General features: G+C 35.6%; 1 protein-coding gene across 12 annotated transcripts in view; it reads right to left on the reverse strand.

Moving 5' to 3' along the window:
- Positions 1–22,841, reverse strand: part of Hmbox1 (homeobox containing 1) — a 167,412-nt gene that overhangs the window by 98,191 nt on the left and 46,380 nt on the right. For all 12 annotated transcript variants that reach the window (XR_007108179.1, XR_007108178.1, XM_047548315.1 and 9 more), the window contains exon 2: positions 2,326–2,405. Coding sequence is in view for 10 of the 12 variants with exons in the window: in XM_047548315.1 (XP_047404271.1) it covers positions 2,326–2,348 (23 nt within the window). In the remaining 2 variants the exon portion in view is untranslated. The remainder of the gene's footprint in view (positions 1–2,325; positions 2,406–22,841) is intronic.

Genomic DNA, 22,841 nt, shown 5'->3' on the forward strand with positions numbered 1-22,841 from the left:
TTTATCTGGAATGACTAGGCAAATTAAGTTTTGTTTTGCACATGTGGTATTTACTGCAGGATGATTTAATGCATTCTAGAGTCAATCATAATATTCATCAGTTAAAGATGTACTCAAGCCCAACTTACTACTTTGGGAACAGTGCCTTCTTTCTCAAAAATACTACCATCAAAGGAGCAGCAATTTTAAAATAAGAAAATGACAATTGAGAACAAGTAAGAAATGAAGTCCTACTGGGAACTGACCTTGAAAGTGTAGTAAAAATGATTCTGTAATTCAAATCAATAGGAGAACTGATGAAAACATAAGAACAGAGGCTATAACTATAGATAATGGTCTAAAACTGTTCTTTTCATAATAAAAGGACTTGGAGAGAAGTAGGATTATATTCTAATGTGTGAAGCATACTTTGATAGTTTTAAATTATCACTGAGTTTATTGTAGCTATCTTATGCACATCTGGTGAAAAAAAAAATCTATTATGTGGCCTTGAAATGATTCCTAACACATAGTTTGCTACCTGAACGATACATGTTACTTTTCTGTAAGAACTGGGAGCATATTCCCCTCTCTGTTCCAGAGTGTGGTGGCCTATCAGATTCTACACATGAGAATTTGGAGCTACTCCTCTTACTACCTTGAGAATATTAAATTACCAAATCTTTATACATGAGAACTTGCAGTCAATACCTTTGCCTTTGGGAACTTCCCTTTATTTTTATTTTTTAACACACCTCATCAGACCTCTTATGTGAGTTACTGACCTCAACTTCTAGACTTTAAAACACACACAACCTTACGAGTCTGACAGATACTTTGAGAGCTCAGGCTATGACAAGTCTTGGGTTTTGAAGTTTTACTGCCAATACTGTCCTCTAGAATCAAGTGACCTTATTTATGTACCTTCATGTCTTACAAGGCATCCACTGTGGTGGTTAAGCCAAGAACCATTCCTCAGTCTTAGACTTCAGTTTACACAGCAGTCAACTTCTATCCTATCATAGCAATCATACTTGAATGATTTTGGAACACACTATGTAATAAAATGTACCTCATCAGTCAAGTGTGTTCCCCATAAGATTTGTTCATGTTATTCTCCCCCTACTTTAGAATTGTGAACCTGAAAAAAAAATTCTCTTTGTATGTTAAGAATCGTGTGACTTGTGAAAACATACTTTGATTATCTCCTTATTTCTATCATATCCAACAAAATTCAAGTAGAAACATGAACCTTTAGAGGGAGACATAAATCTGGTGTGGAATCAGAGAACTGGAGATCATTTAGAGAAAAATCATTCTTTCTACTAATATTTACTGTGCCTACTATGTGTTAAGAGCCAGTATGAGTTACAAAGGACGCCAAAAGGAACAAATCAGGCAAAAATTTCTGGCCTCAGGATGTCACTGGTAATGGCTACTGAGAACAGCTATTAGTAAATAAATGATTAAAAAGGAGAAATCAAGACCCAAAGAGATGAAGTGTCTTCCCAAGGACATAGCTATTCAACAGGAACTCAGGCTATAGTTCACACCCTTTGAATGTATCTCAGAAACTTTCTACTAAATCATAGAATCAATGAGAGGAGAAAAAAAAAAACTTTAATGAAAAACCTGAATAATAAGGAAAATCTATCTTAATGTCTATTTATTGGATTACAGAACTGTCAACCAAAATGGAAGAAATTTAAGTGAAACACAGACTCCACCAAATTTTAGAAAATACTTATGCTAAAGGCACTCTGCATTAGACTCTAAAGATGTTCTTAATGAGCTAATAGATACTTCATCTTCTCTAATAACTGAAATTCCCGGAATACTTTTATTCAGAGAGCCATTTACTATGAACTGGTGGTTACGGTTCATATTCTAACACAAAAACACTCTCAACACAATAACACCATCTCAATTTGTATTTTTTGCCTGATTCCAAAGAAAGGCTACAACTACATTAGCTAACAGACTAATTACATTACCATTCACAGCAGGTAAAGAGAAATGGCTAACGTGCTGGAATTCTGCACACAAAAAGGCAGTATTAAGGTAACATGCTCCCCACATTCTGCTTGTCGCTTCATGTTCAACTAAAACAATGTCAAAACCCAGAGTTGAACACACAAATGATAAAATGCTGATAGATTTGAAAATTTATTCCTTACTACATGGTTATGACACTAGCTCAACCTTAATGTCAAGAAGACACCATTTGATTCTTCTTCTAAAATATTCTTTCAATTCTACAAATGTCTGAAGTCAAATATGAATCATAATCCTAATAATTTCTTTATTGAAGCAACTGAGAGAATAAAAATTGAGAAGATTACTTACACCACTGGAAAAGAACTGAGCATACTTTACATGAGGTGGATCAATATCCTTTCCAGAGATGATCAGTGTTCTCTACCATTCTGTAGAATAAAGATAGAAAATTGAGAAATATTTAGGTTATTCAAGTGTTGAATAAAAAAGTCTTAATTATATAACTTAAGGATACTAAGTTAACATTAGCTAATTATGTTTTTAAAGATGATTTTGTTAATTTTGAAATGATAGATTGGTTTAAAGCAAAACTTTAAGAAAACGGAAAAGTGTTAATGATAGTTTTCCAAATAATTCACTTGAAATAAGTACTGAAAAAATCTAAGTTCAATCTGTTACCAGGAACAACCCAAATATGCAATGGAATACATATATTATAATGACATTCAAGATAACTTTTTGATAATAACACCAGTGCATTTATAAAGAATTATTTTTTTGGAGAGTGCTAGGAATTGAACCCAGGGGCATTCTACCACTGACCTACATCCCCAGACTAGTCATTCATTCATTCATTCATTCCCTCGGTACTGGGGATTTAACCCAGGGGCACTTTACCACTGAGTTACATCCCTAGCCCTTTTTTATTTTGAGAGAGGGTTTCACCAAATTGCTTAGAGCAACTTGATTAAGTTGCTCAAGTTGGCTTGAACTTTCGATCCTCTTACCTCAGCCTCCCCAGCTGCTTGGATTACAGGCAGGCACCACCGTGTAGGGTCTGGCTAAATTACTTAGGGCCTCGCTAAATTGCTAAGGCGGGACTCAATCTTGCAATCCTCCTGCCTCAACTCCCCAAGTTGCTGGGATTACAGACATGTGTCACTGCATCCAGCTATGAAGAAGTCTATAATGAAAAAATAAATCCCATCATGAACATAACTAAATGTCATAACTGTAGGGTAATTTCTGGTTCTAAGTATATTACTTATTTTATTGCTAGAATAATCTTAAGTGACTTAATTCCTCTAAAGTCTCAACTTCAGCATCTATAAGACAGGGAAAACAGACTGTACTTCAAAGGGTTACTACAGACTTCTAAAACAATTTTAACAGTGCACAGTAACACATGTCTATAATTTCAGCTCCGAAGGAGTCTGAGGGAAGATGATCATAAGTTTGAAGCTGTGTGGGCAACTTGGCATGACTCTGTCTCAAAATAAAAAACAAAAAGGGCTGTAGCTCAGCGGTAGTGTGCCCCTGGGTTCAATCCCCTGTACTGAAACAAACAAAAATAAATAAATAAATAAACCAACTTACATAGGGAGGATGAAGCACTTCTCAAACTATCTAGTGGCAGGGGTTATTACTCATTACTACCAATTTTATAAAGGGACAGATATCCATATTGCCTTGATGACTGAACACAATATACAATAGAGTGCATCTAGTAATCCTATCTTCTGACTTACAGTCTACTGCTTTATTCACAATTGAGACATTTTGGCCTCTCTCTACTGAGACATATCTTATCAAAAATTGAACACTATTATTCATGATTTATGAACCAAAGGTCACAAAAACTAAACTTAATAGCAGTTTCACACTATAATCTATAGACAATTATTTCCATTAGCTCAAAGTTAAGATTGTGACTTAGACAAAAGTTATAAAAACATTCATTAAAAATACAGGTTAAAAAACGTAATTCAGCACTGAATTACATTAAGCAAGACCAAAGTGTCTAACAATGACTAATGATATATGTGAAATGTACAGGGTAAAGTTAGAAACCATTCACATTTGCATATCCTAAATTGTGGCCTTAATGAAGTTCCTGTTGTAGTTAATTTTATTGCTGACTTAAAAATAATACCTGTCCTAAAAATATAGGTGTAAAGTACAAAGAAAATCTACTGAATATGTTGCTGATTGCACTTCCTGGGCAAAACAGCAAAATCTTTTCTTATCTATAAAAAATTAAACCCGAGGTAAAGACAGGTTTAAAAAAAATGAATCACAGTAACACATTCTACAACAAAATTTAGAAGATGATATGTTTTCTTAACAAAGACCAGAAACATAAAAAGATGGCCATGAAATTTAATTTTACTTTGATTTTTATGCTGGTCTTTTGGGGCTTATAGCAGGACCTCATTCCAAAATAATCACCTCCTACAATTATTATTCAATACCCTTCACACAGAATCCAGTTTTATCCATCTAAAATAAGTTAAAAATAAAACAATCCCAGCAACTGAGGAAAGTGAGGTAGGAAGATCACAAGTTCAAGGCCAGTCTCAGCAACTCAGCAAGACTCTGCCTCAGAAAATAAATAAATAAATAAATAAATAAATAAATAAATAAATAAACTGGGGATGTAGCTCAGTGGTAAAAGACAGCTGGGTTCAATCCCCAGTACCTAACAAACAAACAAAAATGTTAAAATATAGAACTACATAATCCTCACTCCAATAAATTAGATATTATTGGTCCTTTCAACTGAAATTAGGAAGTGAAACTATTTCCTGACTAGACACATTTTTTAAAAACAATGCAAATTGTGAATAAATATGATAGATATAGTTTTAAAAATCATAAAATGTCAAAAGGCAGGAGGCATCCTTCCTTAGTTCTCTATCTAAATTTCCTATGAATCTTTACAAAAAAGAAAGAAATATGCACAGATCTGCAAATATCTCACATACAGTTCTTTTTTAAATAGTGGTTTTTAAAAAACCTTTTATTGTGAAAAATTCCAAACATGTACAAAAGCAGAAAGAATAGAATGACAAATGCTATGTACCCACCACCCAGCTTGAACAAGGCCAAGCTTATATCTTTCCCCTTCCTGCTACCCTGCTCCAATGGAGTTTACAAGCAAATATCAGCCATCTCATCATTTTAACATAATCTTGGCAAGCTTCAATAGCTGGTTACTGAAAAAGTAGATGAGATAGAACAATTTTTAAAGTGACTAGAAGAGTATAAAAAGGGTTAATAAACACAAGAGAAAACTACTGATAGATTACCCGATGGGAAGAAAATAAGGGAAAACAACTATTTGTCTAGATACATATGACAACAGTAAATCATAATGAAATTAATGTTTAAAATTTGTGTTTTACAAAGATAGAAAACTATGTGATACGGTGGTGTGTAAAAGACAAAATATTTAACACACAAGTTAATGGCTTAGCCTATAATCCCAGTTACTTGGGAGGCTAAAGACAGTCCTGTTCATTGAGCCATGAGCTTGAGACCAGCATGGAAAACATGGGGAGAACCCCTCTCAAAAAACACACACATACCAAAAAATTTTAAAAATTTTTAAAAAGAAGAGGAGAAGAAATAAAAAGAAAAAACTCAAAATTTGTCTTAGGAAAATGCTTCACTTGTGTCAAATATTCTTTTTCCCTTGAACAATACCAGATTAATGAGTTCTTACTATATTTAGCAGTGATCTGAGAGGCACATGCAGTTTTGGGTGAATTATGGTTGGTAAAGTGAAAAAAACATAGATTCACAGACATAGGAATTAAAAACACAATGAAATTAGGATATTGATTCCTCAAATAATGTACTTAAGATAGTTTAAAACTATAAATAATGACTATTACCACTATTTAAGGAGTACTTTTATGGGCCAGACATCACTGGGTAAATGCTTTACATCTAACAATTTATGTAATCTCACAATCCCCTGAGGTAGATAATTAAGACAAGACTCTACCTGATCAAGGTCAATCAGTATTACACACCTGTAATCCCAGCAACTCGGGAGACTGAGGCAGGAAATTCAAGGTCAGCCTGGGCAATTTAGCGAGATCCTGTCTCAAAATAAAAAAATAAAAAATAAAAAGGACTGGGGATGTAGCTTAGCAATAGAGTGCCCCTGGGGTCAATCTCCAGTATCTCAAAAAAAAAAAAAAAAAAAAAAAAAATTAGTCACATGACTCCTACAGAGAAGTTAATAATGTGAGCAGAATGTAAGGGAACTATGAGTTCCCTTGTACTGGACCTAAAATTATATTACTTTTGTCCACCACCAAGTCATTTTTTTGGTGTATATTAAACTTATATATAATACCTATTCTTTTGCACATTCACTGATAACAGTCTTGATGCAACTGAACTTTCATTTTTCTCAAACTTTCTTTTCCTAAAAAGTTTTTTTTAAAGTAAAATAGTGACATACTTGATTTTTCTTCTGAGCATGCTACATACTTGTTTTATTTGTCTATTTTCTCTATCACTATTGCCTATTATCTGCATCTGCTCCTGAAGTAATATTCAGAACATAAAAGGTTCAATGATTTGTAAGCAGATAAAGAGGCTAAAATATTTCATAAACTTTATTTCATAAAGTTTCTGGAAAGTGTCTCCAGGCTAATTATTTTGAAGCTTTATTAATAAACATACTTCATCAGAAAAGTCAAAGAACTGCCATTGTCCCCTAGAATCTATTATGACTAACAGTACAGAAAATATAGGACTTAATTATTGTAAAAAGTGGTGGTCTTGCAGTTACTTTCAATATGTTGCCTACTTTCTTCTACTCTAAATAATTATATAACCTGAAAATAAAAATAATGTTTCCTTATTATTAATACTGGGTAACAGGTAAACTCAGTTGGAACTCTGCTGTGAAATGTCAGGGGATACTTATTCCCAAGTCAAAACTGAGCCATCATCTCTATCTCTGTATGTGCAATTAACATGCTGACTCCACATGAATGCCTTCATATCATACTCTGTGTAGATGTCACTTCCTTTCATTGGGAAGTGGCTTCATTGTTTCTGAAACAGGTGTAGCTATATGCTCTGTGGTTTGATTTCAGAGTCATTTAAATTCATTTAAATTCAAAACATGTACACAGCAGTCACTGTTTATAATATACTATTTAGTATTCCCTTCTGTGGCAGTAACAGTGTGCTCCACTGTAGGCTACTGTTAAGTCACACATGAACCCACTCTACTCTTACTGAAGTACAGTGCACGTTTACAATAGCATGTAGAACTTTCTCTCCATGTCAGTTTAGGGAAGTTGTTCCCAAACTGCACTGAGCATCGAATCACCTAGAAGTCTCCTGCAAGCATAGAATTCCCAGCGAAAGTGAAACCTACTGAATCTAAACTGGAGGTAGGAGTCCAAGAATATTTTTAAGCAGCTCCTGAGGTAATCTACTTGGAAACTATTGGTTTAATGGACAAGAAAAATTCTGATAATGCACTGTCATACCTTGTGGAAAAATACAATGCCTAGGCATAAAGACAATTTTGAGCATGTCATTGTAAAAAATATCTCTTTATATTTCAAATACCAACATTCTAAGCTGAATACTTAATAAAATAAACTGCAGTAACTAGGATGTAGGTACTTCAAAGGAATCCATATGAAATATTGGTCTATAATTCTTAAACATTCCCCAATTAGTCTTTAATCTCTACTTCTCATCTCATACAGTAAACACTTGTTCTAGCCAATCAGTTTCCTTAGCTTTTCTGAAATACAATGCCTTCCGCCCTTTTCCTTTCTTCCAGCCTCGATGAATCCTATTTACAAGACAGAAAATATCCTTTATAAAATTCTTGACTAGTACAGTATGACAAATACATTTTTATTATCCTGTATTATAGCAATTCATATACATAATTATCCTCCCCTACTAAGGAAATGAGCACACTTCGCAGAAAAAGATATACAACTGATCCACAAATATATGAAAAATGTTCAACATCTCTAGTAATTAGAGAAGTACAAATCAAAACTACCCTAAGATTTCATCTCCCCCCAATTAGAATGCCTATTCTCAAGAATACAAGCAACAATAGGGGTTGGTGAGAACGTGGGGAAAAAGGTACACCTCATACATTGCTGGTGGGATTGCAAATTGCTGCAGCCACTCTTGAAAGCAGGATGGATATTCCTCAGAAAACTTGGAATGGACCCACCATTTAACCCAGCTTTTCCACTCCTCAGTTTATACACAAAGGACTTAAAATCAGCATGCTGCAGTGACACCACATCAATGTTTATAGCAGCTCAATCCACAATACCTGGATTGTGGAACCAATCTAGATGAATGGATAAAGAAAATGTGGTATATATACACAATGGAATATTACTCAGCCATAAAGAAGAATAAAATTATGGCATTCACAGGTAAATGGATGGAGTTGGAGAATATCATGCTAAGTGAAATAAGCCAATTCCAAAAAACCAAAGGCTGAATGTTTTCTCTGATAAGTGGATGCTGATACATAATGGCGGGGGATGGAGGAATGTTGTAGTGTGTAGAGGGAAATGAGGGGAGGGGAGGGGAGGGGGCAGAGGGAAGGAAAGATGGTGGAATGAGACAACCATCATTACTCTATGTACATGTATGATTGCACAACTGGTGTGAATCTACACTGTATACCATCATAGAAACGAAGAGTTGTACTCCATTTGTGTACAATGAATCAAAATGCATTCTGCTGTCATGTATAACTAAATAGAACAATAAAATACATAAATAAATGAATAAATAAATAAATAAATAAAAGAGCAGATGCCTATTTGCAAGTTTCATTCCAATAAAATTATCTTAAAGGCATGAATCCTAAAACTTGTCACCAAAAGACTCTATGCTACCTAAATAAGCTTTTAGAAGATACAACTGAAACATTTTCTAAGACAATTGGTAAGCATTGTTAAATATCCATTACAAGTCAAATGCTAACAATATAAAGATCAAAGATCTTTTTCTTGTTAAGTATATAATGTATGTTTCCAGGACCAAAGAAATACCCTACCCTGTCACTGGTTTATACTCTACATCCATGGCACCTTTATAATCAACCTTAAAATTACAAAAGACCCCACAGTAGTTTTTAATTTATTTTATTTATTTTTATTTTTAAGGTACTGGGGATTGAACTCAGGGCACTTGACCACTGCCACATCCCCAGCCCTTTTCTGTATTTTATTTAGAGACAGGGTCTCACTGAGTTACTTAGCACCTTACTTTTGCTGAGGTTGGCTTTGAACTCTAGATCCTCCTGCCTCAGACTCCCGAGCTGCTGGGATTACAGGCGTGCGTCACAGTACCCAGCCCCCATGGTAGTTTTTTAAACACCAGACTGAGAATTCAATTCAGTTCAACAACTCCAAGTTGCTTAACCCATGACAGTTCCCCAGAGTTGACTACAACAGGAAAACTTAAATAGCAGACTCTCCTGAAGTTTGTGACTATTAAAATGGATCTCTGCCCTAAACTAAAACAATGCACCCTTCCTTTTGGCATACATCTGGAATATTTTGTTAAAATATAATCATTCACTCAGGAAACCAATCCATATTTATTGTTCATTCGTTTGAAGTCTCTACTTTCTTCTGCAGGGAGATTACAATACACTGATAAACAGTTAATAGAGCAAAAATGTACCATTCTGTGTTTTTGGAAGATCTAATATGTTCCTCCCGGTTTAGCATTTCCCTTATCCTAGCAGTTTTGCAATGCTTAAAAGTACAAATAATTCTAGAATTACAGTAAGAGATTTAATTAAACTAGAATAAGTAAATCACAAAATCTTATATTAAGGTAGATCTGATGTTAATAATAATGTTTTCCAATCACCTCAGTTTACAAATGAAAAAACTTCTGGTAATGGTAAAATATGAGCCCTACCTCCTTGCTGGATGGTCTATAACCATCAGATGGTCAACCAAAAAAAAAAAGGCTTCCAATTGTAAATGTGTATCAGCATCTCTCAAGGACCTGAGAGTCATTCTCAAAAAGGTAACCATCAAAAGAATGAGACCTCAGTCTCAGGACTTTTACTTCTGTGACTGAACCCCACTCCCCCTTAGTTATTTGCTTGTAGTTGGCTTTAAAGATCACTAATACTGTAGGTCACACAGGTAAGCTATATATTAGCCTCCCTCTAGTTTTACTGTAGGTAACACCTCTGACATATGGCTGCTTAAGTTACACTCCAGGGACTTGAAAGTCTTTTCTGTCTAAACCACCGATTCTTCACTTGGACCAGCAATGGAGTTGATGGATGACCTTTTGACGTCAGGAGGTCGAAAAGTCCACCCTCAGATTCTGTAACATGGCCATTTTATACAGAGTCATGAAGAGAGACTACATATGTACTGACCACTGATTACTTTGCCTCTAATCACCTTTCACCATGTCTTAAATCACCCTGCTTCTTTATCCCCAAAATATGCCTAAACGCCCTGAGGGAGGCAGATTGGAAGCTTGGGTCTTCCACCTCCACACTTGCTACCTTGTGAAGACACTCTCTTTCTCAAAATTTGCTGTTTCAGTGACTGGCCCTGATTTAGTAAGATTAGAAGTCATAAACCATAACTCCCAGGTGAGTGCTGACACTGATTTACCCAATGAGTAAAACCAAAAATTACAAACATTCAGAAACTTAAGGCCTATTAAGTACTTGTCATTTGATGTTTTTCTTAAGAGTTCAAAATTGTTACAAATTGCAATCAGAAGCCATCCACAGTTGGCTTTAGACTAGGATTTCCTAATATAGGGGAACTGTTAAGGTTTAGATATGTGGTATCCCCTAATAGCTCATGTGTGAGACAAGGGCAAGAATGATGAAGTGAATGATTGGATTATGAGAGGTGTGACCTGATAAATGGATTAATCCACCAATATGAATTAATTGGGTGTTAACTATATGGCTCAAAGAAGTCTGTCACTGGAGACATGCCTCTGGAGTTTATATTTTGTTCTTGGTGAAGAGAGTGCTCTCTCTCACTCTGCTTCTTAGTTGCCATGTCCTGAACTGTTTTCCTCCTCCACAGACTGTCTCACTGGAGGCCCAGAGCTATGGAGTCAGCTTACCTTGGACTGCCTGAAAACATAAGCCAACATAAACTTTTGTTCTTGTCAGGTCTTTGGTCCGTGTTAAAAAAGCTGAGTAAAACAGGGACTTTACCACTGAGCTACATTCCTAGCCCTTTTTGTTTTATTTTCTAAAAGGAAATATTTCAGAAAATTTAGGATCTGAAGTACTATACAAAGAAAAAGTATGTAATATGTTAACTGTTTGGCATCCCCTTTATCTAAAGACACTTTTTATGTCTGAAATCCAGTAGAACTTTTAATTAATTCATTTATGCATTCAGCAAACATTTACTACTGAACAGTAGAGCAATGAATAAACAAAAATCATTGTTCACATGGAGCTTACATGCTTGTGGTAAGAGACAGGCAAAAAAAATGTCAAACATAGTACTTGAATCATGATAGATACAACAGAACACAAAATAAAGCCGAGAAAGAAGATACAAATTGTGGGTGATAGGATTAGTTATAAATATTGTGCTCAGAGAAAGTCTCATTGACAGTTAAATTTGAATAAAGACAAATGAAGTCAAGTAGTGATCTAGGTAGATGTGGGGGAGAAAGCATTCAAGATCAAGATCTTGAAGCAGAAATAACCTATCGGGTTCAAAGAGTAGCCCAGAGGACAATATGGTTAGATTTCTATGAACAAGGCATAAAGTATTAGAATCTGAAATCAGAGAAGGGAGAGTTTCTGGCAGATGAGATCAAAGGAGAATGTACAATTTCCTATTTAAAAATACAAATTTGATCTAAGCAATAGCAGGGATTAAATCAATAGATTTAGGAGAGCTGAGTGTGGTGACACATGCCTATAATACCAGCTACTCAGGAGGCTAAGGCAGAAGGACTGCAAATTTGAGACCAGTTTTAGCAACATAGTTAGACACTGTCTCAAAGAAAACAAAAAGGCTGAATATAAATCTCAGTGGTAAAGTCTCTCTGAGTTCAATCCCAGGTACCAAAATTAATAAAATAAAATAAATAGATATTAGTGATAATCTAACCGAATAGAAACTTTAGCATGAATTGCTATATGCTGGAATTTCTGACACTATCAACAAGTTAGTAGAAACATTACTTTTGGACATTCCCAGCATCCATTAAATTGGCACTTAGGAGAGCACCACTCATGACTCTCATAACTAGGCTTGAAGCATTCTTGGTCAACTTACTAGAAGGGGAGTACTAAAAGAAGGATAAGAAGGCCAACATGAGGGAACTCATATGCTCTCCATTTATTGTAGGAGAGGTGAAGTACTTTACTTACTTCATCTCAGGAGGATGTGCAAAAATTATAATTTGAAATAAGGTGGCCAAATCAGATAATGTTTCACAACTAGAAGCTAAGTTTAAAAAAAAAAATTCCAGAAAGCCAACTTACACTTTATCCAATTCTCATAACAATACAAGCATTCCAAGGACGGGAGTTTCTTTTATTTCTCTAAACTCCTCGCATACCTATTATAGGAGTTATTTCAGTTCCTCACAGTTTATAATGCTAACTGAACAAACATAAAAAGTATCTCAAGGTATGAGAAAACAAAAGGTTCTCTATCTGCTGGGGAACATAAAGTTTTCTTATACTCATCTTTAAAAACTTGGGACTATAGATAAACTCTGTATTTTCTCTATGTTCCCCATGACGTGGCCATTTCCAGCAAGATGATGTATACTACTTCAAATGATAAGATCTCAATTTTATCTCTTAAAGTCTTCATATATTTCATATCCTTATTCTGAATTATTTCCCTCAGATATATGTTGACAACTTCTCCATTATTGGTCCCCTGTTAGCCTAGCAGAATTCAACTGCTTTAGGGTAGCTACCCCCCCCCCCATCTTTTCTCATGCTTTCTCTCCCCCTGACTCACTTTCTTTCTCCTCCTCGCTTTTCACACTCTTTCTTACTCACGCCCTTTCTCTTTCCCTTTCTTTTCCTATCATTTTCTCTCTTACCCTGCAGGGAGACACTTTGTTTGCTTAATAAACTCCCTTATGTGATTTCCCATGTCTGGCATGGTTTTCGTGGGATTCCTTACAAAGGTCAGTCTCTGCAACTTAGTGAGATCTTGTCTCAAAATTAAAAATAAAAAGGGTTTAGGGTGCAGGGTCAGTGACAGAGCAACCCTGGATTCAATCCCCAGTACTGTAGAAAAAACAACAACAACAAAAAAAGATGAAAAGGTATCCATTTTACTATGCTAAAAATTCATATCTAACTGTAGGCAGCAAGACTTCTTCAAGGTTCAAATCAGTTTTAAATTCTTTAATATTATTTTTAACCATCACAAAAATGTGTTAATTCTATATTCCATTTTCTTTATTACTTCTTTTTATCTGAGCAAATTATAGAGATTTAATATATAAATTTAATAAATCTATCAAGAATAATTATATTAAGAAAATCTATGGATTATGATGATTACATAGCCATAAGTATAGTAAAATTCACTGAATTCAATATTTCAACTAGGTGAACTGTAGGGTATATGAATTATATCTTATTAACTTTATCTCAATAAATGTGTGTATGGGGGTTATACACCCTATTAAAGGCAGAGAATGATGTATTCTTAAAAATTTTCAGTAATTCCAAATACTAAGTGTTACTCAGTGTGTAATTTAAACATACAATTGATAGGTAATCTAGAAAATATTACTTTTTATATGAACTAATACAAAACAAAAATATGTGCAAGAGCAAGAGCTGGCAATTACCCTCCACAGAAATTTCTTTTGTATACCACCCTCTTTCCAATCCTACTGATCCATTTACTTGAGACCTTCCTTCTCTTTCTGTTGTATTAATCTAACTGCTCTTCTTATCTCCAGTCTTACATGGTAAAAAAGGTTCCTCAAGTTGGCAACCACAAATGTTAACTCCCTATCCCCCTTCCTTTTAAATTCCAACCACCAATCTTTCTAAAAAGTTGCTACATCTTAATGGAAAACTGACTTAAGGAATACAAAATCACAAGAGACAATATTTGTATCCAAAACAAAACAAAACAAAACAAGACCAGACCCATAAGCACAATGTAATGGCTTGTACTGAGAACACTTGCTTTGTACTAGGGGTGTTTATTTGGAGGCCAAGCTATGATGAGAAAGTTGTTTTGAGTATGCAAGAATTCAGATCTAGGCAGGCAGTTCTGGCCCAAGCACTGCCTGGACATGGTAAACTTCCCCTGTAACTGGACTCACTGTCTCAGGTTACCTCCCAAAATTCAGTTTTTACAGCCTCTAAAATGATTACATAAAGAAAAGCATCAAAAGCAGTAATTTCTAACTATTTTAAAGAAATTAATTTTTTTCTGTCAAAAGATAGGTAATCACCTTTGATAAGATGAGATCCTGAGATAGTAGAAATCTCAGACAAGAGTTAGGGAAGAGATGATAATGACAGCTGTCCAATCTCTAGTGAGAATTTCAGAACAGAATAAAGAAAGATGTAGATGAGATTCTAGATAAGAGTTTTTAATTCAAAGAGAATCATAATTCCTCTTCTACACCCCCAGAACAAACCACAAAGAGTGCCACAAATGACTTCAGATAGAAAAATCTTTCCTGCTAAGCTTCATTTTAATATACAGTGGTATCTACAATCATGTTCCCCTTCAAAAAACGACCACAATCTGGAAGGAATCCTGGCACAGATTATAGACAAAAATCACATTTACCTGTATTTTCTACTCCTCCCTGCTAAAATTCTAACTGTACACATAATTTAAAATAATTTTTTTTAGTTGTTAATGGACCTTTATTTTATTTTTTTATATGTGATGCTAAGAATTGAACCCAGTGCCTCACACATGCTAGGCAAATGCTCTACCACTGGGTCACAACCCCAGCCCCCATTCACATTCTTTTAAAAATTAAAAAGTTTTAAAGATTTAAAAAATGCATGTTGGAGTCACAGGATAGGGTGACTAAACAAATAGAAATGTGATACTAGGATCTCAAGATTCTATACATCGTGACTAGGAAAGATAAAGAGTAAAGGAACTCCAAATAAAGATTCAAGAAGATAGATAATGATCTGCAGAAAAATATTTTAAAATCAATGGAAGCTGGGTGTGGTGGCACTCACCTGTAGTCCCAGCAACCTGGGAGGCTGAGACAGGATTACAAGTTCAAGGCCAACCTCAGCAACTCAGAGAGGCCATAGGTAACACCCTGTTGGGGGGGGGGGGGTGGATACAGAGCTGGTGATGTCGCTCATTGGTTAGGTGCCCCTGGGTTCAATCCCTGATCCTGAATGAATGAATACATAAATATCCCAACAAACCAGTGGAATATCTAAAGCAATGTTCAGCTGGCAGCAGGTGTGGGAATTCAGAGACAAAAAATAGACCAAGAAGCTACCTCTGTATACGCAACAGTAAAGGGCCTAAGTTTTCAGTTTAAGGATGTTAAAGAAAAATGATAAGAGGCTATTGTTTTTTGGACTCAACTCCTGGACTGGGTCCCAAAAGACCAAGTTAAAATTCAAATTGGAGTCATTCACTTTAAAGAGACACATCACCAACCTGAACTAAGCTATTTATATGACCTTCTGAAAAGTCAGGAATAGTGAGAATAATAGCCAAATTTCCCAAACAAACCAGTTTTGATTTCTTACACATACAAACACACACAAATGTAACCTGATGTTGCCCAATCAGTTATTTTTCTATTTCCCTGTCTCCCTGACCTTAATTTACAAGGAAAGTAAATTTGAAATGACTTAATTTGTTTTTTGTTTTTTCTTTCTGCTTTCTTCAGCCCTCTGTCAATAAAACCAGTCTTCTCTGATTAGCTCATTAGAACACTTACTCTTTTTTATGAAGTGTTAGCCACAGAATCAAAAATAAAGCCAATTAAGGTCCTTGAACTAAACTGTCATAATTTTGTCCTCTCATAGGGTTTGGATCAATCCTGTGGATGCATGTTCTTTGACCCACATAGTATTTGAAAGTAGGAGCTGGGAGTGGTGGCACATGCCTGTGATTCCAGGCCAGCATGGGCAATTTAGTGAGACAACTTTCAAAATAAAAAGGTCTGGGGATATAGTTCAGTGGTAGTGAAAGACCCTAAGCCCCCCTGTCCAAGGAAGAACTCACGTAATCACTGGCTGCAAAAGCAAGAGGCAGTTTATTGGTTACACAGGCGCCTGCGGGTGCGCAGCAAAACCTCAGCCGGAGCTTCGGTTATGTGGCACACCGGGCTTTTTGGGGTACAGGTTTTTATAGGGTAAAGGGGCAGGTTTCGCGCGCGCGGTAAGCAACAGGTTTCCTATTGGTTATTTTGAATCCAGCACGTACACAGCACATAGGTTACTTGAAGGGTAAGGTTATTATATCCCAAAAAAATCCACAATTATCACTTGGTATTCTTGGTATTTTTATGGTTCCTGGTTCCCGCTTATCAGTTCCTGATTGTTCAGGCACTCCCTGGGACCCGATGATCTATGCTTTCCCAATCGCCCTATTCTTTCTTAACCTAGTTATCAGTTTAACGACCTCCAGGTAGGCCGTGCAACCTTCGGGGGGGGGGGGGGGTTTGGTAGAGTGTCCTAGGTCATGGGTTTAAGACAAAGAGCTGGGGCCTTTCAGTAGAATAGCCCTGGGTTCAATCCTCAGTAACACACACACACTCACCCACAAATTAAAATAATATAAAAGCTGGGAGACAATATAAATGTTAAGGGCCTCATTTTTATAGGAAAAAAAAATTACAGCACCTGACATCACAGTTTGTAATTCCTCATGTAATCCCTGTATACAGGGCAAGCATAAATTCACCGCAGGGCAGGACAGCAATAATTAACCTGCCTTTTTAAATATCAAATATCAGCTATTGTTCACCACTGAGTTTATACTGTGGTTTGTCACATGACAGAGAAGTAATTCTAAACTGTTGATGGGGTTCAGAGTATACAACTCCTAAATATGCTGCTTTGGCATTTTAATTACTTTGAGTTAAGGGGACTTGAAAAGTAGCAGCTACAAGAAGGACACTCCTTTTTCTTCCAGAAAGGAGGAGATTAAAAAAAAAAAAAAGTACCCTCCCTGTACCAGAAGGAAGGAAGACATTCTTATCACCAGAGACTGGGAGCCAAGGACAAAAGAACTCTATACAGACAGACCTTGTTAAACTAACCCTTAACTGCCCTGGTCCAAACCCCTTTTTCTCCTCCCGTTTTCACAATTTACTACTGTTTGACCCAGTGTACAATCTTTGGCCCTGTTTCTTCCAATCTTCATTTTTCTTGTGAGGGTTCCCAAGAAAAAATTACTAAGTAAAAATTGTATCTTTTCTCCTAATAATTTGTCTTGTGTCACTTTAATTCTTAGGTTCAGTCAGAGACCCTAAGAAGATAAGAGAAGACATTTCGTCTACCCTACGCTGTCAAACAAAACCATCTTTTTTCTATCTTTCTTTCTTTTTTCTTATACATGTTCTACTATTTATGTTGCCTGGATACTGCCTGACCAATCATCAAATAAAATCAGATGGTAACAAAGCTAATTCACCAAAAGGAGAAATCAGAGCATAAACCCACTAGAAATAATTAACAACAACATCATCAAAACCCTTCAGAATTCAGTAACTAAAGGGGAGAAGGATCCAAATTACAATGCACACCTTTTTTTAAATTAAAAGTTTTTTAGTTGGTAATGGACCTTTATTTTATTTACTTACATGCGGTGCTGAAAATCGAACCCAGTGCCTCGCATGTGCTAGGCAAGCACTCTGCCACTGTGCCACAACCCCAACCCAGTGCATACAATTTTTAACCTAGCAATTCCAGTACTGAAGTTACCCTACACATAGATTCATAAAGGGATAAAATAACTTTCGTTCAGCACTACTTTTTGCAGCATTATATGTAAGCAAGAGATCAGAAAGAACCTATGTGCAGGGTGTGTGGCACACAACTGTAATCCCAGTTACTCTAGGGGCTGAGGTAGGAAGATCGCAAGTTGAAGGCCAGCCTGGGCAACTTAGTGAGACCTTGTCACAAAATAAAATAAAAAGGGCTGGGATGTACCTTAGTAGTAGAATAATCCTGGGTTCAAATCCCAATACCAAAAAAAAAAAAAAAAGTGGGAGTGGTGGGGGTAACCTAAGTATCTACCATTAGGGAACTACAATAAATAAGTGTTGGTATAACCATACAACGCAGCCATAAAAAAATAAGGAAATTCCCTATGTGCTGTTATGAAATAGACTCCAAACAAAAAGAACAAGGAAGAGTGTATTTGAATTAAGTCAGTTGTGAAGGAGAAGGAAGAGGAGAGGAGAGTAGGGAAGAATATATAAATAACTGTACATAGATTTGTTTTTAACTCATGCCTAAAATATTTCTGAAAGAATATGGAAAACAAACAAACAAACAAAACAACAAAAGACAAAAAGACAACAAAGAAAACTGGTAACACTAACTCCCTCAGGGAGGAAAAACTGATAACTGAGGGATGGAAAACACATCATTAGGCATATTTTTGTACCTTGTGAATTCTGCAGCAGGTAATGGACACCAATTCAAAATTGTTTTTTATAAATGTAAAAAGATGGCTGAGGTGATTCCAAGTATAATTAAGAATTCAGCAACTATAAGAACGAGTGAGTCCTTCCCTCCAAATTTATGGTATTTTGCCTTGTAGCTCAAGGATGCTGGAGACCTTAGCAGGAACTAAGAGGGGTCCAGGGGTGAACAAAAGAAGAATGAGATGAAATAAGGAAAATGGGAGAAATAGCATGTATCCATTTCCATCTGGTTCTTTGAACTAGTTAGGAGCCCAGAAGTAGTAAAAAGGATAGGTAAAAAGATAAAAGTTTTCAAGAGAGAATGTGAATTGCGACTTAGTAAAAAGTGGGGATGGGGTTTGAGGGAGGTAGCTCTCACTCACTCCCGCACCTTCTGGGAACTCTGAAGGCTCACAGTTTTGAAACACTAAAGACAGCATTCCCAGCACTGTGCTACTATCCCTCACAGAAGATCCACCCAGAAGTGGCAGTGATTTTGGGATTCCCAAGGAAACTGAAAGAAAAAAATAATCACTTTTCTTCCTGAATACACATTTCATTCCATTCAAGAACTCCCAGCAATATTTAAGAGGGCTCTGAAAGGGATGGGTGTTTTAGGTAAGCAGAAGGGAACTAAAAGTTACACTTCATCTCTCCATAAGTGACAGAGCCTAGACACAAGTACCCACAAGAATAGAAAAGTGTTACGTAGAGGAGTTAAAGAACAGAAAATTATACTCTGGTAAGACAGCCAAAATGAAAGTCTTCTTGGACTTTTTTAAACATAGGCTATTGCTCACTGAAGGAAGTAGAAGAGAGAGAAAAAAAAAAAAAAAAAAAAAAAACACCATGAGGATGGCTGGAAAGGGGTTGCTCCAGGCACTGCTGGGAACCAACACACTTAGTTATGCAGTACCTACTTTCCAAAGTGAAATCTTTCAACTGCTTTAAAATGTTTCTTTTCTAAGCCATTGAAAGCAATGAGATCATGTTCTTGATTAAATGCCAGCTTTTTTCCCCTGCAACCCAGATTGTTGAAGTTAAAAAGAAGAAAAATTAGGATAATGAAAAAGGGTAAAGGTAGGAAAAAATGGGAACAGAAAAGAGGGGGAAAACGTAAATATATTTTAATAACCTAGTGGAATAAAATTAAAGAATGATCAAATTTAGAGTTGTTTTGTTTTTTTTTTTAAGTTGAGGACATCTTGTCCTGTTCTAAAAATATAACAAAGTACTTATCTCAATTCAATTTATTTAACTGTTTTCCTATTCCATTTTATCCAGAGTTAAAGTAACATATACAATTTCTTTATGCCCTTCAGCGCAAAATAGTTTTAAAGACACACATAGGCCATTTGTAAGAGAAGAAGTTTGCACTAAAACCACAGGGTTTGCTAGACCATAAAGGAGAAAAGGATGTGAAGGCTAGCCTTAGGTAATTTGTTTTTCGTAAGTGAAAATAAATGTTATTTCCTACCCTAAACAATGGATAGTAAGAGATAATATTTCTAAGATAAGCAAAAAGTCAAATATATAAGAACTATCGCTTAAACTCCATCTTTAAATAAAACTCCTAAGGCTTATGGAAAAAATAAAAACACCATCAATGTATTATACTTTGTACCCACTACAGCACCTTCCATCATACAGTAGCCATTTAAAGTAATTTTATATTTGAATAGCCCCTTTGCATTTTTCCAAGTACCTTCTTATTTCCTATTTGATGTTAAAATTGCCCCTTTCCCTTCACCATTAGGGTAGATAGGGGAGGTTTCACTGAGGTTTACAAATAGTCAAATAGATATAGGAAAGATAAGAGATAAATTACAAGCCAGATATATAACACGAGGATCCAGAACTCCTGGTCCAACAATCATCAAAACAATATTTAGAGACCATTATTTACTTATGCTCAGTATTTACTAAGCAACAGCTGTGCTCTAGGAGTTATGCAACCATTAGAAATATAATAAGTAAAAACACACATAATTTCTACCTTTATGAAGCTTCCAGTTTAGTATCATTATTTTAATAATCATACAAATAAATGCAAAGCTGCATTTGTGAAGAATAATGAGGTACTGAGTGCTATGAAAACAGTGTAGGAAGAGTTAAACTTGTCAGAGAGGTAGAAAAGAATTCCCTTAGGAATTCATAAAGTGCAGAGCTAAGGGATACACATTATATAGACAAAAAGTCTAGGCAAAGGAAACACTAATCATGTGCAAAAATCCATACTATCAGAGACTGTAAGACACAGGACACTAAAAGGGCAGTGAACACCACTTACTGAATTAAGAACATTCAAGGGTAAGGGTGGTTTGTTTTGGTTTGTTTTTCAATAAGCTACCTATGTAATCTTACACACATTTGAGTTTGACTCCTTCCCCATTTTAATAACTGCTTCATAATATCTAGATGTTTCTCTCAGGAATCTGGGGTGAACTGAATAGAAAGCAAAAATAAGGGAACTGCCACTCAAAGGATGCCAGAGTATCTGCATGAGGGGAGTGATATTACATTTAGGGAATATAGAAAAATTCATGAAGATGGTGACACTTGCCCTAGGTTTTTAGAAGTGGACTGAATTTCTATTAAGATGATATTCCCAATAAAGAAATGAAGAGACTAAAAAGATATCCCTTGCTGCTTCACAGGAATGTAAATAATTTATTTTACTACAGTCTTTCCTAACTGGCATTTATGTGTAGAAACATCATTTCCATACTACCTTCAAGTTACAGAAGTTTGGTAGCTTACAATAGTTTTATATTCCCAACAAATTACATTAGGTTGCAAGGGTAGATAGTAACTTCCTCTATTTTGCAGATAGAGCTGGCTGAGGGAGGTTCAACACCTATTTTTGCTTTTAAAATAAATTCCCAATCATCACGATGTGGAATTTTGTTACCTGAAATATGAGAAACTAAAGTAGTCCTGGGATCTCATATACATATGAACTTCACTATGATAATTTGAGACAAAAATAAGTTATCTTGGCCTTAACCATATGCTTCTAATAAGCAGGAACTTTTCTCAAACAGTGAAAAGAAAATGATGACAGGGACAGATATTGGATGAGACATCCTTGTTACACTTAATAACAGACACATTAAAAAGAGCAACTGTCAGTAAGGGGAAAAACAAAACTAAGCAGCATGATATACTGAAGGACAAAAATAAATAGATACAGAACACAACTTCTGTTCAAACAGCAATTTCAAATATTTTATTTTATTTATTTTTTGGTATTGGGAGATTAAACCTAGGAGTGCTCTACTGCTGAGCTACATCACAGCCCTTTTTATTATTTAAAATGTAAAATAGCTTCCCCAATCACTGGGATTACAGGCAAGTATCATCATATCTGGTAGGACTTTTAAAAAATTTTTTCATTTTTTATTTGTTCTTTTTAGATATAGGTCAGTAGAGTATATTTTAACATACCATATGTATATGGAATATAACCTCCCATTCTTGTGATTGTACATGATATGGCATTACACAGGTTGTGAATTTATACATGAACATACAAAAATTACGTTCAATTCACTCTACTGTCTTTCCTATTCCCATCTCTCCCTCATTCCAGAAAGAATATTTGGCATTTGTTTTGGGGGGGATTGGCTTACATCACTTAGCATGAAAGTTTCCAGTTCCATTCACTTACTGGAAAAAGCCATAATTTCATTCTTCTTTATGTCTGAGTAATATTCGATTGTGTATATATACCTCATTTTCTTTATCCATTCATCTGTTGAAGTTTACCAAGGTTGGTTCCATAGCCTAGCTATTGTGAATTGAACTGCTACAAACATTGATGTGTCTGCATCACTACAGTAAGCTGATTTTAAGTCCTCTGGGTATATACCAAAGAGTGGGATAACTGGGTCAAAGGGTGGTTCCATTCCAAGTGTTCTGAGGAATCTCCATGCTGCTTTCCATAATGGTTGCACCACTTTGCAGTCCCACTAGCAATGTATGAGTGTATCTTTTTCCCCACATCCTCAACTGTTTGCCAGAGGGAATGCTTTCAATTTTTCTCCATTTAGAATGATATTGGCCTTGGGTATAACATATATAGCATTCTTGATAATTGCCATTGAGACTAGAATGAGATAGAATCTCAGTATAGTTTTAATCTACATTTCTCTAATTGATCTTGTTCTGTGAAGTGCCTGTTCAGTTTCTTTGCCATTTATTGACTG

Source organism: Sciurus carolinensis, chromosome 4, assembly GCF_902686445.1.
Source record: "Sciurus carolinensis chromosome 4, mSciCar1.2, whole genome shotgun sequence".
In the NCBI taxonomy this organism is placed as follows: domain Eukaryota; kingdom Metazoa; phylum Chordata; class Mammalia; order Rodentia; family Sciuridae; genus Sciurus; species Sciurus carolinensis.